Source organism: Bufo bufo, chromosome 6 (genome assembly GCF_905171765.1).
Source record: "Bufo bufo chromosome 6, aBufBuf1.1, whole genome shotgun sequence".
NCBI classification, from domain to species: domain Eukaryota; kingdom Metazoa; phylum Chordata; class Amphibia; order Anura; family Bufonidae; genus Bufo; species Bufo bufo.
In genome coordinates, this window is record NC_053394.1 from 74,430,584 (window position 1) to 74,447,616 (window position 17,033).

The window sequence follows — 17,033 nt, forward strand, 5'->3', positions numbered from 1 at the left end:
TGCATTTTGGAGCATTCCGTTCAGTTCAGTTTTTGAGTATTCCGGTATTGAGACCCTATCCGGCAAACTAAAACGCTAGTGTGGAAGTAGCGATCTGCTGACATGTTAATGGAGGCGGGATGATGCTCCCATGATGACATTCCTCAGGGGAAAGACTTAAAGGGGTTGTCTCAATTCAGCAAATGGAATTTATCATGTAGAGGAAGTTATTACAAGCCACTTACTAATGTATTGTGATTGTCCATATCGCCTCCTTTGCTAACTGGATTCATTTTTCCATCACATTATACACTGCTCATATCCAGGGCTTACGGCCATCCTGCAATCCAGCAGCGTTGGCCATGCTTGTACACTGTAAGGAAAACAGTCAGCCTATCCACACTTCTGCAGTCCCAGCTACCAGAAAGGCCAGCTCCTTTTTCTATAGTGTGCAAGCACGACCACCACTGCTGGATTGTAGGGTGGTCGTAACCCCTGGATACAAGCAGTGCACAATGTGATGGAAAAATCAATCAAGCCAGCAAAGGAGGCAACATGGACAATAACAATACATTAGTAAGTGTGTGGTAAATGCCATTTGCTGAAGTGAGACATCCCCTTTAATGAGCATGTTGGATTTTAATGTTTGATTTTCAACATGCCTGATGAAGGACCATCACCTTCTGGAAAGAATTCTGCCGTGTTTGAAATCTTTGTCCGATAGTCGGATGAAAGATCTTTCCCAGATCGTTCGTCCATCGCCCAGTTTCATTGAACGTGTGTGGCCAGTTTGAGCACTGTAATGGTCAATATGGACAGTGTATGGCTGTGTGAAACGATCGTTGACCAGATGATTGTCTCATGTGTGGGCAGTCACTGGCAATAACTGGTGTACAACAGGATGCACTGGGGCGGAAGTACAAAGCTAACTGCGCCAGAATTACGGCTCAATTTGTGGCAAAAAACTGACGTACGCCTGATGGCAGAGTTATTATGTGTTTTAGATGGTTTATGCGTCTCACTAGACCGTTTTAGCATAAAATATTGGTCTAAATATTGCTCTCTCATTCAACGTGAGCCGCTGTGATAAATTTGGCGGATAGTTTGCATGTCTGGTCTAGTTTTAAGATGTAAAATTTAAGACTGTAATAAATCTCCCCCAATTTTGTTGCGCATCAGCCTTTGGTTAAAAGCTTTGCAGATTGTGCTGTATATTGCCTGTGATGCCTCAGGATTATATGACCTATAGCGGCGGGCCTTTTATTATAATAGTGTGTAATGTACAGTGCCATAAAACTGCCATAGAAGAATTCACTGAAATAGGTCAAGCATATTCAAGGGGTTATCCAACATGTAAAACATGCCCCCCAATGCACGGGCCACTCATATAGATGATATTTACTCCACTCCCCTGCACCCACGTGGCCCCTGCTTCTCCCCATCGCTCGGATCAAAACATACGGGGAAAGAGGGGGGGGGGGGCAGCCAATAGTAGCCCGCGACGGGAACGACCCTCCCTAGAATCGCGGGTGACGCTAGGAGGCTCGTCCCCCTCGTGGCCTGTTATTGGCTGCCCCCAATGCCCCCCCCCCCCCCCCCCTTCCCACATCACCGGATGTGTTGATCCGCACGACGGGGAGATGTAGCGGCGGGTGCATTGGGGGCATGTTTTACATGTTGTGGCTTCTCTGGTTTATGGGTAATGGAGGACTGACTTCCCCTCTCTTGTACAGGTTACGGTGGATAAATATGGAACTACAGAAATCAAGGAACTGATTCCTAATGGTGCAGAGACACCGGTGAACCAGAAAAACAAGTAAGTGTTTTTGTGATTGATTCAGCTTCCCCGTCTGACATTTCTCTTCCGGTGTATAAAAGAAAAATACTTTAATACTTGCCAACTTTCTGGCTGACATCTCCAGGAGTGTGGCACGTGTAGCAAACTGGCTGAAATTTTCCAGGGCTACCGACACACCCCTTTTCCCCCAAGCCACACCACTTTAAGTGCCGTGGCACCGCTCCCTTCCTCGATACTTGCCCGTCAGGACTGTGTCTGATGATGGAGCCCTGGCACCACACAGCTAGAAGCTTATCTCCAGTAGGTGCCAGGCGGATTCATCAGCACCTGAGAGATTTGCCAAGTCTTCCTGGAGTCTGGAAGTTCTCACATTTTTCCAGGAGCCTCCCGGACGTTCTGGCAGAGTTTTCAAGTATGCCTTAATTATATACAGTCAGGTCCATAAATATTGGGACATCAACACAATTCTAAAATCTTTTGGCTCTATACACCACCACAATGGATTTGAAATGAAATGAACAAGATATGCTTTAACTGCAGACAGTCAGCTTTAATTTGAGGGTATTTACATCCAAATCAGGTGAACGGTGCAGGAATTACAACAGTTTGCATATGTGCCTCCCACTTGTTAAGGGACCAAAAGTAATGGGACACAATAATAATCATAAATCAAACTTTCACTTTTTAGTACTTGGTTGCAAATCCTTTGCAGTCAATTACAGCCTGAAGTCTGGAACGCATAGACGCTGGGTTTAATCCCTGGTGATGCTCTGCCAGGCCTCTACTGCAACGGTCTTCAGTTTCTGCTTGTTCTTGGGGCATTTTCCCTTCAGTTTTGTCTTCAGCAAGTGAAATGCATGCTCAATCGGATTCAGGTCAGGTGATTGACTTGGCCATTGCATAACATTCCACTTCTTTCCCTTAAAAAACTCTTTGGTTCCTTTTGCAGTATGCTTTGGGTCATTGTCCATCTGCACTGTGAAGCGCCGTCCAATGAGTTCTGAAGCATTTGGCTGAATATGAGCAGATAATATTGCCCGAAACACTTCAGAATTCATCCTGCTGCTTTTGTCAGCAGTCACATCATCAATAAATACAAGAGAACCAGTTCCATTGGCAGCCATACATGCCCACGCCATGACACTACCACCACCATGCTTCACTGATGAGGTGGTATACTTAGGATCATGAGCAGTTCCTTTCCTTCTCCATACTCTTCTCTTCCCATCACTCTGGTACAAGTTGATCTTGGTCTCATCTGTCCATAGGATGTTGTTCCAGAACTGTGAAGGCTTTTTTAGATGTTTGGCAAACTCTAATCTGGCCTTCCTGTTTTTGAGGCTCACCAATGGTTTACATCTTGTGGGGAACCCTCTGTATTCACTCTGGCGAAGCCTTCTCTTGATTGTTGACTTTGACACACATACACCTACCTCCTGGAGAGTGTTCTTGATCTGGCCAACTGTTGTGAAGGGTGTTTTCTTCACCAGGGAAAGAATTATTAGGTCATCCACCACAGTTGTTTTCCGTGATCTTCCGGGTCTTTTGGTGTTGCTGAGCTCACTGGTGCGTTCCTTCTTTTTAAGAATGTTCCAAACAGTTGTTTTGGCCAGGCCTAATGTTTTTGCTATCTCTCTAATGGGTTTGTTTTGTTTTTTCAGCCTAATGATGGCTTGCTTCACTGATAGTGACAGCTCTTTGGATCTCATTTTGAGAGTTGACAGCAACAGATTCCAAATGCAAATAGCAGACTGGAAATGAACTCTGGACCTTTTATCTGCTCATTGTAATTGGGATAATGAGGGAATAATACACACCTGGCCATGGAACAGCTGAGAATCCAATTGTCCCATTACTTTTGGTCCCTTAACAAGTGGGAGGCACATATGCAAACTGTTGTAATTCCTACACCGTTCACCTGATTTTGATCTAAATACCCTCAAATTAAAGCTGACAGTCTGCAGTTAAAGCACATCTTGTTTGTTTCATTTCAAATCCATTGTGGTGGTGTATAGAGCCAAAAATGTTAGAATTGTGTCGATGTCCCAATATTTATGGACCTGACTATGTTGTTGGACTATGAACCTTTGTAATACGGGTTCTGTGATGTCACTTGGTTCCTCATAGCAGAGACATTGACTACTAGGGTAAGCCAGTTGGCATGAAGCATCTTTATGTAAAGAGAAACAACTTGGGACATTTGGGATCAGAAAAGCGGGTCTGCTTTTTTCCCCCTGATACAGAAACGGCACCACTTGTCATGGGCTGTGTCTAGGACTGCTATACCCTATACAGATCATGGGAAAAAGCACACCTCTTTTTCCTGAATATTTTCCACCCCCTTTAAATTACAGGCTTGCTTCTGAACACATTTACACTTTATTAAAGAGCTTATGTACATAAGAAGAGTAAGAGTAACATCTTACCTTGTACCGATCCCGGGTTATGGCCAATAGTTGTATTTAGAGATAAGCGAAGTTTTGGAAAATTTGATTTGGATGCTTCACCGAATTTCACAAAGAAAGTCGCTTTGTGATAAATTACTTAGTCACAAAGCGCATTTCTCGCTCATATCATTGGGGGACACAGGACCGTGGGTATAGCTTGCTGCTGCCACTAGGAGGCGACACTAGGCTGAAAACTGTTAGCTCCTCCCCTGCAGGCTATACCCCCTCCAGCCTCGAGAGAGCATTTCAGTTTTTAGCTTAGTGTCGTAGGCACTTAGCAGGGTGGCTCTTTTGGAAATTTTATTTTAATTTTTTATTTTATTAGGTTCATTGGGCACAGAATCGCATGGCGTCTCTGTCTCCCTGAGTAGGTGGCCCCTTTCATTACTGGGTCGTTTGGTAGAGAGATCACCCACAGTGCAGCCCTCACCTTCGCAAGGCGCACAAACTAGGAGCAGGCTTACTAGCAAGCGTCCCAGATCAGGTCATCATTCCTCCTCTGACGCCTCTGCATCCCCCCCCCCCCCCCTCCCCGATTCCCGATCTCAGACGTCCTCCATCAGATGGTGAGATTGCGGATTCAGATACGGAGATGGACCTGGAGCAGTCTTCCCAGATTGCGTCTATGGTAGATAGTCTGATTTCAGCTATCCGGGACACTTTCCAAGTTCAGGAGGAACTCCCCTCCACCAGCCACCAGGGAGTGTCGTTTTTGCGTACAAAGCAGACTCCTAAGTCCTTCCCTGTACACCACGACTTTTCCGTTGTTGTCGCAAAGGCTTGGGACCAGCCAGGTTTGCGCTTCATTGTCCCAAAGCGGTTAGACTTGCTCTACCCTCTGCGAAGCGGCTCTGGACGCGGGGACGATGGTCGTCTGTTCCTCTGCTCTCGCGGTATCTATCCGCCGAGAACTGTGGCTTAAAGTCTGGTCGGCGGATTCATCCTCCAAACGTTCTCTTTCAAGACTTCGCTTTGCCAGGTCTAGACTCTTTGGTACCCGGCTAGATGATATTATTTCGGAAGCAACAGGGGGAAAAAGCATCCATTTACCGCAACCCAAGGCGAAACGTTCCTTTCGTCCTAGGGTCACATCTTCCCGTTATCAGTCCTTTCGTAGGTTTGCGGGCACTCGTCCGGCGGCCCCACCTGCATCTAGGCCACCCAATCAGGACCAGCGAAAAGGCCCATCCTTCAAACCCCAGCCAGCATGGCGTCCGCAAGCGCAACAGCCTCGTTCTGCTCCCGGTAAACCGCCCTCAGCATGAAGGTGCGGCCCCACCCTTACAGGTGGGGGGTCGTCTCCTTCTTTTTCAGGAAATGTGGCGAACTCCTATATCAGACGCTTGGGCACGAGAGGTAGTGACATCAGGATACAAGATAGAATTCAAATCTATCCCACCCAACCGTTTTTTCCTCTCCCAGCCGCCCAAGGATCCAGGTCGGGCGGCTGCTTTCTTCCCTTAGACGAAAGATTTACGGGTTTCTATTCAAACCTTTTCGTAGTACCCAAAAAGGAAGGCGATGTTCGCCCAGTGCTGGACCTCAAGATAGTGAATCGCTTCCTCCGCATTCAACGGTTCAAGATGGAGTCACTTCGCTCTGTGATTGCCTCTTTGGTACAGGGAGAACTCATGGCATTGATAGACATCCAAGACGCCTACTTACACGTTCCCATCGCACCCACTCATCAACGTTTTCTTCGTTTTGCCATTCATTCATGTCACTACCAGTTCGTCGTCCTGCCATTCGGCCTAGCGACTGATCCGAGAGTGTTCACAAAGGTGCTTGCCCCCCTCCTGGGTCTCCCGCGCTCCAGGGGCATCACTCTCCTACCGTATCTAGACAATATCTTGATCAAAGCATCTACAGTCTCCCAATGCGAGGAGAGTCTTCAGATCACTTTGAGCACCTTGTCCTGCTTCGGGTGGATAGTCAATCGGCGGAAATCCTGCTTATCTCCCACCACACAAATCAGGTTTCTGGGCATGATACTAGACTAAGGTGCAGCCGTGGTACGCCTGCCATTGGACCAGAGCGTGGACATTCAGAGATCTATACGCATATTACTCCAATGCCGCAATACGTCTATCCGCTATTGCATGCGGGTGCTGGGCATGGTGGTGGCCTCCTTCGAGGCCATTCCCTTCGCTCAATTTCACACGAGGTGTTTTCATCGAGCCGTTTTGTCATCTTGGGACAAATCCCCGGATTCTCTGGATCGCCGGATCCGGCTGTCCCTCCAAACACGTACAGTCCTCGGTTGGTGGACAGAGTCTGCGCATCTGTTGGCGGGGAAATCCTTCCTTCCAGTGATATGGACGATCATTACAACAGACGCCAGCCTTCGCGGTTGGGGCGGAGTTCTCACCACACGGACGGTCCAGGGTGTTTGGTCTCCATCGGAGTCCAAACTTCCCATCAACATACTGGAACTCCGGGCCATTTATCTCTCCCTTGTCCATTGGACTCCACTTCCACAGGGTCGTCCGATCAGGGTGCAGTCGGACAATGCCACAGCTGTGGCCTACATCAACCACTAAGGAGGGACTCACAGCCTTCCGGTGATGCAGGAGTCTGCGAAGATTTTGCAGTGGGCGGAGTCCCATGTTCCGATGATTTCGGCAGTCTTCATCCCGGGAGTGGACAACTGGACGGCAGACTTTCTCAGCCGGACAACAGTGGACCCGGGGGAGTGGTCCCTCCATCCGGAGGTGTTCGAGGTCATCTGTTTCAGTTGGGGACGTCCGGAAGTAGACTTGATGGCATCCAGGTTCAATTACAAGCTCCCGTGCTTCCTCTCTCGCGCAAGGGATCCAGCAGCACACGGCGTGGACGCTCTTGTGGCGCCTTGGGACAGCATCGCGTTTCTTTACGTGTTACCACTTCTACCTCGGATCCTACGCAGAATCAGGAAGGAAGGCATCAAGACGATCCTGATCGTCCCAGACTGGCCTCGACGAGCTTGGTACTCAGGACTCATTCTTCTGCTAGGAGATGCTCCGTGGCCTCTGCCAATCAGAACCGATCTACTCTCCCAGGGCCCAGTCTTCCATCAGAGTTTAGATACGCTACGTTTAACGGCGTGGCTGTTGAAACCTTTCTGTTGAAACGCAGAGGTTTTTCTGATGCGGTCATTCGAACCATGATTAGGGCCAGGAAACCTTCCTCTTCTAGGATTTACTACCGGACCTGGAAATCTTTCTTGCGTTTCTGCAAGGAACGAGCTCTTCCTCCCAGGCGTTTTTTCCCTTCCGACGGTTCTAGCGTTCGTTCAGTCAGGATTGACCTGGGCATGGCTCTCAGTTCCCTCACAGGACAGGTCTCGGCCCTGTCCATTTTTTTCCAACGTACTCTAGCCGTCCTAGGTCCGGTCAAGACTTTCTTGCAAGGAGTAGCTCACACCGTTCCCCCATATCGGCCCCCATTACATTTTTGAGACTGGGACCTGAACCTGGTTCTCGGTGCACTCCAGACAGCGCCTTTCGAACCTCTGAGTGAAGTTTCCGTCCATTTATTTTCCTGGAAAGTGGCCTTTTTAGTGGCCAATACCTCTATTCGACGGGTTTCGGAACTGGCAGCTCTCTCCTACAAGGAACCCTTCTTGGTGTTTCACCAAGATAAGGTGGTTCTTCGTCCAGTGCCATCTTTTTTTACCAAAGGTTGTTTCTGCCTTTCACGTGAATGAGGACATTGTTTTGCCCTTGTTTTGCCCTCAGCCTTCTCATCCGCGGGAGGTCTCCCTCCATCGTCTGGATGTAGTATGGGCCTTGAAGATCTATCTGTCGGTGGTGGCCCCCTTTAGATGCACTGATGCTCTGTTTGTTATCTCGGAAGGCCCTCGTAAAGGTTTGGAGGCTTCAAAGGTGACTATTGCTCGGTGGATTCGCTCGGCCATTGCCGAGGCCTATCGTTCCAGGGACAAGGTTCCTCCACCCGGGATCACAGCTCACTCTACCAGAGCGGTCGGGGCTTCTTGGGCACACCTCCACCACGCTTCTGCGTCTCAGTTGTGTAAAGCAGCGACTTGGTCCTCTCTACACACCTTTACTAAATTTTACCGGGTGCATTCATTGGCCTCGGCGACTGCTTCTCTCGGCCGCAGGGTTCTGCAGGCCGCAGTTCAGTGACTTCCATAGAGAGTTGGCACAAACTGAAATGCTCTCTCCAGGCTGGAGGGGGTATAGCCTGCAGGGGAGGAGCTAACAGTTTTCAGCCTAGTGTCTCCTCCTAGTGGCAGCAGCAAGCTATACCCACGGTCCTGTGTCCCCCAATGAATCAAGCGAGAAAGAGATTTTACAGGTGAGTTCACAAAAATCTCATTTTCTTTGTATGTCCGATGCAATGACTGGGAACGGCGATGGCGCTTCCCCCGTCATTGAACCCTTCAGATGCTGCGTTCATCTGTGATTGCGGCATCTGAGATTAACGTTGTGGGCTATAAGGAGTTAATCCAGTTAAAAAAATACTCATCCTATCCATTTGATCACGTAGAGGCCACCACATATTTTTCCTGAAATTCGGATCGAAGTCAACTTTGGATACTTTGATTCGCTCAACACAAGTTGTATTCAAAGTTTGTCAGGCTTCAGAGCCGAAATCTCCCAGCATTCCTTGCTTACTCAGTGCTTGCAGGTTCCTCTGGTGATTCACATTTTGGCGATTTACACCAGGCTTGATTTTATTTAGTACAAAACCAGCTCCCTCTTTGCATTATTAGAGCTTAGATGTGACTTTACAGTAGCAGCCAGCAGAACGGTGAATGCAGCTCTGGTCGGCAAGATACTGTAGTTCAATTCAGGGTCAGTACAAATGTATTTGCAGAATGATTCTTCAATTTAGCGTATGTGATTTCAGTATCCGAACAGCAGAATGGGGTTTAGAAGTGAACATACGGCTTTACATTCCTTGTGATGACAATAAAAGTGATTGATTCCACTCCCATTCTAAATTAAGAGAGCCCAAACTAACGAGTGATGTCACCTTTCTGGAATGGATTAAGTGCACAGAGCTCGCAGATGACAGATTTCCAGCAATGCTAACACCTCATGCCTTCTAGATATAAATAGGTTGAGACGGCCAGGCAAACCCTTCAGTGCCATAATGCAAAGAACTGATGACAAACCTATAAATGCCAGCGTGAACAAATAGCCTGTGGTTATTAATTAGCACGTCTGATCGCCATGTTGTAGTTATTGTTGGAGCAGATCACCAGGCTCCTCCATGACGTGTTTGGGCACAGGTCAGGTGCCTTCACCAGGCTCCCCCGTGACGTGTTTGGGCACAGGTCAGGTGCCTTCACCAGGCTCCCCCGTGATGTGTTTGGGCACAGGTCAGGTGCCTTCACCAGGCTCCTCCATGACGTGTTTGGGCACAGGTCAGGTGCCTTCACCAGGCTGTAACGTAACTATAAAACCAGATATATCAAAAAGGGAGGGAAAATGACATCATAGGGAAGGGGTAATGTGACAAGGGAAAATTTACATCATAGAGCATCACATTCACCTGTCTGACCTTTGACTCTTTACCACTGCCCCTATGTTGTCATTATTGGAAATGAAATTTAAGTGAACCCAGTGGATACAATTGACTATGTCATCTGTTGCTTTACGTCAGGGGGCCAGGATTTTGACCGGACTTGATTTTTAACAGAATCTGCTTTAGAAGCTGCTAACAAAGCCTCTGACGCAAATGTTAAAACAACATTAAAGGGGTATTCCCATCTCAGATATTGGGGGCATATCCCAGAGGTGAGACCCGCACCTATCTCTTAAACAGAGATTTGAAAGTCACGGCGCGGCCCTCCATTAATTTCTATGGAGACGCTGAAAATTTCTGTTGGCCCCATAGAAATAAATGGGAGCGGTGTCCGCAAGCGCGGTGCGCCCTCTGTGGCTTTCAAAGCTCCGTTTACGAGATGGGTGCGGATCCCACCTCTCAGCCCCCTATCTATCAGACAATGGGGGCATATCCTAGCAATATTCCATTGTCTGAGATAAGAATACCCCTTTAAGGTCCCTTTACACTGCCCAATGTTTGTAGGAACGCTCATTAGTGACTATCTGCCATTGTTAAGGTGCTGCCGAATACCCGATGAACAAGTTAATTGTCTAAACAGCGCTCTGCTGCCATTAAACAATGGTTCTGTATGGGGGCGAGCGATGGCACTAGCAATCACTTCTCCCCATACTGTGGAGGAGATCGATGCATGTAAATGCAGCTTTCCCCTTCACTGACTAGCAAGTGATTGTCAGGAGGGAATGCTCCATCAGGCCATGTAAGAAAGCCTTTAGACTCTTTTTAACCTATTGTCAAGACTTCCATTCACATGGAGCTACGACAGCTACATCAGGTCTGGTTTCAAGTGGATCTCAACGAAACCTGAAGGAGCCTATTGATTTAAAATTGTGGGGTTCTTGTTAGAGTATGACTGGTATTAAAATGTTCCTATAGTTCTAGCTTTTGATATCATTGGTACTGAGAGATTATTTATGAGGCCATTCATTCCACCATTATTGAATTAGTACCTAGAAGGAAGTGCTGCAAATGGTTTAAAAAAAATAAAAGAGCCTATACTCACCTCACCGATCCCCCCCCCCCCCCCCCCTGCTGCTGCCTTTCCAGTGGTGCCTGCCGACCTCTTGACATGGCTGGGAATGCCACTCAGCCAATCGCTGGCTGAGGCGGGTCATCACTGCAGCCAGTGATTGGCTGATCTGCATTCATATTTATTTCCTGCCGCGTCGGGACGTCAGCAAGAAGTGGAGCGCACTGGAGTCCATGCAGCAATGGGGGAGCAAACGGTGACGTTCGGTGAAGCTCTGTAATTTTTATTATTTTAATTTTTTTACAGTGTTGGAAAGTTTGCTAGTAACTTTGTAGCTTTAAATGATTTCATAGTTTATTTCATATGATAAATTTACCTTCCTATAGCATAATTCTATAGTTTGAATTGGCGATGGCAGAAATGTCATTACTCGGTGCGTTCATGTTGTGTTCACTGGTTTTTTATGATTTTTCTTTTTTTTTTTTTTTAATTCTCAGGCAAGAATTTGTAGATTGCTATGTGGACTACATCTTCAGTCATTCAGTGGCTTCCTTATTCAGTGCGTTCTTTGCAGGCTTTCACAAGGTGTGTGGAGGCCGAGTGCTAGACCTCTTCCAACCAAATGAGCTGCAGGCCATGGTTATCGGCAACACAAACTACGACTGGAAGGAGCTGGAGAAGGTTGGTAAACAGGCCTTCTTATGGTGTTTCATTGTGAATAGTGTTGAGCGAACTTCTGTTTTAAGTTCGGCGTCTAAAGTTCGGCTTCCGGTTAGCGGAGAATCCCGATATGGATTCCGAATTCCGTTGTGGTCCGTGGTAGCGGAATCAATAATCGGCCATTATTGATTCCGCTACCACAGACCACAACGGAATTCGGAATCCATATTGGGATTCTCCGCTAACCGGAAGCCGAACTTTAGACGCCGAACTTAAAACAGAAGTTCGCTCAACACTAATTGTGAATAGGTAATGTCTCCCTGGAGAAAAAGCGAGTCACCCCTGTATTTCCTGACCTGACAGACACCCATAGAATGACCTGAACTATATAGTACAGTTTTGTCAGTCTGCGGAGAACCGTTGCTCTAGCTGGATTCATTATCCCATTAGGCTTTGATGAGTACCTACGTTGCCCTCTAGTGGTTGTTTTAAAATACAGTGTATTGGAAATTTTAACCCTTTCATCCCTGGAGTTTTTTTTTATTTCTGTGTTTTTGTTTTTCACTCCCTGCTTATCCAGGGGCCATAACATTTTTATTTTTCTGTTCACATAAGCCGTATGAGGGCTTGTTTTTTTGTGGAACAAGTTGCACTTTGTAATTCCACCATTTAATATTGCATACGATGTAGTGGAGAGCTGGTAAAAAAATTCCAAATAGGATGAAATTAGAAAAAAAAAACATGTAATTCCACAATGGGCTTTGTTTTTACGGCATTCCCTATACGGTAAAACTGAGCTGTTACTTTCATTCTCCATTTCGATGATACCACATATTTATAGTTTTTCTTGCGTTTTGATACTGAAAAAAAAAATTAAAACCTAGGGAAAAAAAAAAAAAAAAATTTCTTATCGTCATATTCAGACCCCTATATGTGGGGGCAGTTTTTTTGCGGGTGAACTGAACTTTTCGGTTATATCATTTTAGGGTGTGTATGACAATTTTATCACTTTTTATTTAATTTTATTAAGGAGAAGTGACCAAAAAACACAGAATTGGCCGTTTTGACTTTTTTCCTGTTTTTGCCGTATGGGATAATTATTTTTATATTTTAATAGTACGAGCGTTTTCAAAGGCGGCAATGCCCGTGTGTATTTCTTTTTTTATTGTTTATATATTTTTATTTACATTTTGGGAAAATGAATGAATTTTATGTTTTCTTTATTTTTAAAAACATTTATTTTTTTACACTTTGCTTGTCATAGTTCCCTATGGGAACTTTAAAAAAAATAATAATTAGATTGCTTCTCTCAGACACTCCAATACATTAGTATTGGAGTGTAAAAGAAATACACTATAGGGGTCATTTATGAAGACTGGCGTTTTAGATGCCGGTCCTAACCCCTCGCGCTGGCGGTGGATCCGCCGAAGTTATGTAGAGGCGATGGCCTCCACATAACTTCCTCATCGACCTCTGGTCTAAATGTAAGCCAGTTTCCTTGCTGCTGTAGATTTTAAATATTTTCTAAGCCTAAAACAGGCGTAGAAAATGATAAATGAGATAACATTTGTGCCGCAACCTGCAACAGATATATGCCAGAAAACGGGCGTATATCTAATACTAAATTACTCCCTATGTTCCTATGGAGCCATAGGCAGGGCATCCATTGAAACTAATGTGCTTCAGCTTCTGTTCATTCAGGAGGACAGAAGCTGCTGCACATTGCATACGGCTCCCCCGATTCTCACGTTTGACCACAGCATCTAAAGGGTTAAAAGTTCCTGACCACCAGGCGGCTGGGAAACGGTGCATCAGGAGCAGTTTCAGATTACAATTTAGGGAAACAATGACATGGGAGCCGACATACACTGCATGCTGAAACTGCACAGCGCCTGCCAGCTCCGCTGTCTCCTGACCGCCTGGTGATCGGGGTTTAGTCGCATCTTGCCTTAGTAACTGATATTAATGAGGTTGTCAATATTTAATTCCCGGGAATCCGATGTAAACTTGCTGTTTTACTCATTTTCTGATTTCTTATATATCTATCAGTTCTGCCCCCCTATAATGGCTTACCTGTCTCTGCTGTGTTGTACGGTGACACATTTATAATAGGTAGTAACATGATTGTAGCACACTAATATGTATTTTAACTTTGTGTTTTCTTTAGCTTACTGAATATAAAGGAGAGTACTGGGCAGATCATCCCACCATCAAAATATTTTGGGAGGTTTTCAATGAGTTACCACTTGAACAGAAAAAGCAATTTTTATGTAAGTATTATTGAATGCTGCCTTCATCTTAAAGGGCATCTGTCAGCAGTTTTGTACCTATGAAACTGGCTGACCTGTTACATGTGTACTTGGCAGCTGAAGGCATCTGTGTTGGCCCCATGGTCATATGTGGCCGCATTGCTGAGAAAAATGATGTTTTATTTTATACAGATGAGCCTCTAGGAGCAACGGGGGCGTTACCGTTACACCTAGAGGCTCTGCTCTTTCTACAACTGCCGCGTCCTCTCCACTTTGATTGACGGGGCCAGGCAGGCATGATCACTTTTACACTGCCTGACCCTGCAGAGGGCACATATGTAACATATGGAAACTAGATATGGATAATGAATCTCTTTCCATCTATCTACTGATACAAGGGCACAATCACCAGCAGCATGTAAGATGTATTCAGATGGGGCAGTTAAAAACATGTGATGTGACAAATAAATGTTTTTACCCAGTAAAAACCGCAACCACATTAAAAACCATGGCAAAAGTGTAGTATTTTTTGTGGCTTTAACTGCATTCGACCACTCCACATGAAGGGTCCTCGTGTTCATTTTTACCCTCCATGTGCCATCCATATTTCACATGCACTGATTTGCTGAAAAAGGGATTTCCTGAGCATCTCGATGAAAACCAATGACAGAATACAAATGCCATTGATAGTCAGTTGTTTTCATGGACACTTAGACTTCAATGGACGTGTTTGCTCCACAAAGTAGCGCATGTCTCAATTGTTTTTCCACTGACCCACAGTCCATGGACTGACGAGGATAAATGAATAAGCACATTGAAATCAGTGGCTAGGTGTGCTGTCTGTGGCATACATGACTGTGTTATGAGGGAGCTCGCCCAGGTGGAAAATACTTCTGAAAGTCACTTACACTCCTACCATTAATGCTTAGTATTATACCTGCATATAGATAAGTGTGTATTCAGACATGGCAGTTGCGGTGTGTTTACCACACAAAGCACCCACCCGCCAAAATCACAAGGCCAGACTACATCCTGCATAAATGCTAAACATGAGATATTAGTTGATATTTTGGCCAAACTGCACAAGCTTGCAACCTACCAAGGGTTTCTTCATGGTCTTGCAAGATTCAGCACTGGCATTAGGATAGTTTCAAATCTCCATTGACCTGATCCGGCAGAGGAACTGCCTGCTGGACCTCACTGTCTCTGGCATAGCCGGTTACTGCTGTTCACCACTGGACCCCATTGACTATGGCATGAGTGCTGGGTTTCGGCCAGAGAACAGTTAACTCCGGCAGGCTGTATTGTCAGTATTAAAATGAATAAATTGTCTTTTATTGACATACCAAGTTTCCGAAGTATTTCACTAGAACTGTTGACTGTTCTTCATTCATGCACTAGTTGGGGGGGGGGGGGCACAGGTTTTCTTAGAGTTGTGATCTTCAGACATGCCTAACTGACCTATAATATTTGATAGATGAAAACCCTTTATAATGAATACACCCATGTATGGACGTCTGTCGATTATGCACCGCTACCATCCTTTCCACGAAGTCCTCATGTGTCCTTTGGTTTCTTTGCAGTGTTTTTGACAGGCAGTGACCGGATACCAATTCTTGGAATGAGAAGCTTAAAACTTATAATACAGCCGACGGGCGGAGGAGAATGTTTCCTACCTGTTGCCCACACGTGTTTCAATCTCTTGGATCTCCCAAAATACACCTGCAAAGAGACACTGCGAGAAAAACTGATCCAGGCTATTGATCATTACGAAGGCTTCAGCCTTGCATAAAGGAGACTTTCCGCCTTCTCCACTTTACTTTGCAGCCTTGAGTACCTGAGCCATGCCAAGATGATATTTAAGATTCTATATAATTTAAGTTTTCTTAGAGCTGTTTATACCATTAAGGCAGAAGACCTGTACAGGCTGTGGACACCACCTTGTACATACCCGTGAGTGTCGCTTTCTCCCAATTTTCAAATTGGACTTTCTCTACAATGAGTGAATTTAAGTTCATTTACCTCTATATTGTTTATAGCACTCAACACATTTTAAACAAGTCTGTGAAAAAAAATCAAACTAATAAAAGTTTTTACTTTAGCATTTGAAGCTTGTTTTTGTTTCACACCGGTATTTGCTTCATTTTCAGTTTTATGTATAATCTGTAGAATGTGGAAAAACCTGAAAATTGAGGATTAGAAGTAAAAAATATTTTTTTTCCAGGATTTAAATACTCATAACCTAGCCATCATCAATATCCGATAAGTCATCAATATTAGATCAGTTGGGGTTTGACTCCTGGCGATCAGCTGTTTGAAAGGGCCGCAGCAATCAGACAAACATTGCAGCCTCTTTATACTATGCAAAGGCTGGCACTGTCCATTATATAGCGGATGTGCTTGGTATCGCACTGTCCATTATATAGCGGCTGTGCTTGGTATCGCACTGTCCATTATATAGCGGCTGTGCTTGGTATTGCACTGTCCATTATATAGCGGCTGTGCTTGGTATCGCACTGTCCATTATATAGCGGCTGTGCTTGGTATTGCACTGTCCATTATATAGCGGCTGTGCTTGGTATTGCACTGTCCATTATATGGCGGCTGTGCTTGGTATTGTACTGTCCATTATATAGCAGCTGTGCTTGGTATTGTACTGTCCATTATATAGCAGCTGTGCTTGGTATCACACTGTCCATTATATAGCGGTTGTGCTTGGTATTGTACTGTCCATTATATAGCAGCTGTGCTTGGTATCGCACTGTCCATTATATAGCGGCTGTGCTTAGTATTGTACTGTCCATTATATAGCGGCTGTGCTTGGTATCGCACTGTCCATTATATAGCAGCTGTGCTTGGTATCGCACTGTCCATTATATAGCGGCTGTGCTTGGTATCGCACTGTCCATTATATAGCGGCTGTGGTTGATATCACACTGTCCATTATATAGCGGCTGTGCTTGGTATCACACTGTCCATTATATAGCGGATGTGCTTGGTATCGCACTGTCCATTATATAGCGGCTGTGCTTGGTATCGCACTGTCCATTATATAGCGGCTGTGCTTGGTATCGCACTGTCCATTATATAGCGGCTGTGCTTGGTATCGCACTGTCCATTATATAGCGGCTGTGCTTGGTATCGCACTGTCCATTATATAGCGGCTGTGCTTGGTATCGCACTGTCCATTATATAGCGGCTGTGCTTGGTATCGCACTGTCCATTATATAGCGGCTGTGCTAGGTATCGCACTGTCCATTATATAGCGGCTGTGCTTAGTATTGTACTGTCCATTATATAGCGGCTGTGCTTGGTATCGCACTGTCCATTATATAGCGGCTGTGCTTGGTATCGCA

General features: G+C 45.5%; 1 protein-coding gene across 2 annotated transcripts in view; it reads left to right on the plus strand.

Moving 5' to 3' along the window:
* HERC4 (HECT and RLD domain containing E3 ubiquitin protein ligase 4) overlaps positions 1-15,778 on the plus strand; it is a 94,810-nt gene extending 79,032 nt beyond the window's left edge. For both annotated transcript variants that reach the window (XM_040439069.1, XM_040439070.1), the window contains 4 exons: positions 1,713-1,795; positions 11,266-11,449; positions 13,596-13,698; positions 15,261-15,778. In XM_040439069.1, the coding sequence (XP_040295003.1) occupies positions 1,713-1,795; positions 11,266-11,449; positions 13,596-13,698; positions 15,261-15,469 (579 nt within the window). In that variant the 3' untranslated portion in view covers positions 15,470-15,778. The remainder of the gene's footprint in view (positions 1-1,712; positions 1,796-11,265; positions 11,450-13,595; positions 13,699-15,260) is intronic.
* Positions 15,779-17,033: the final 1,255 nt, after the last annotated feature.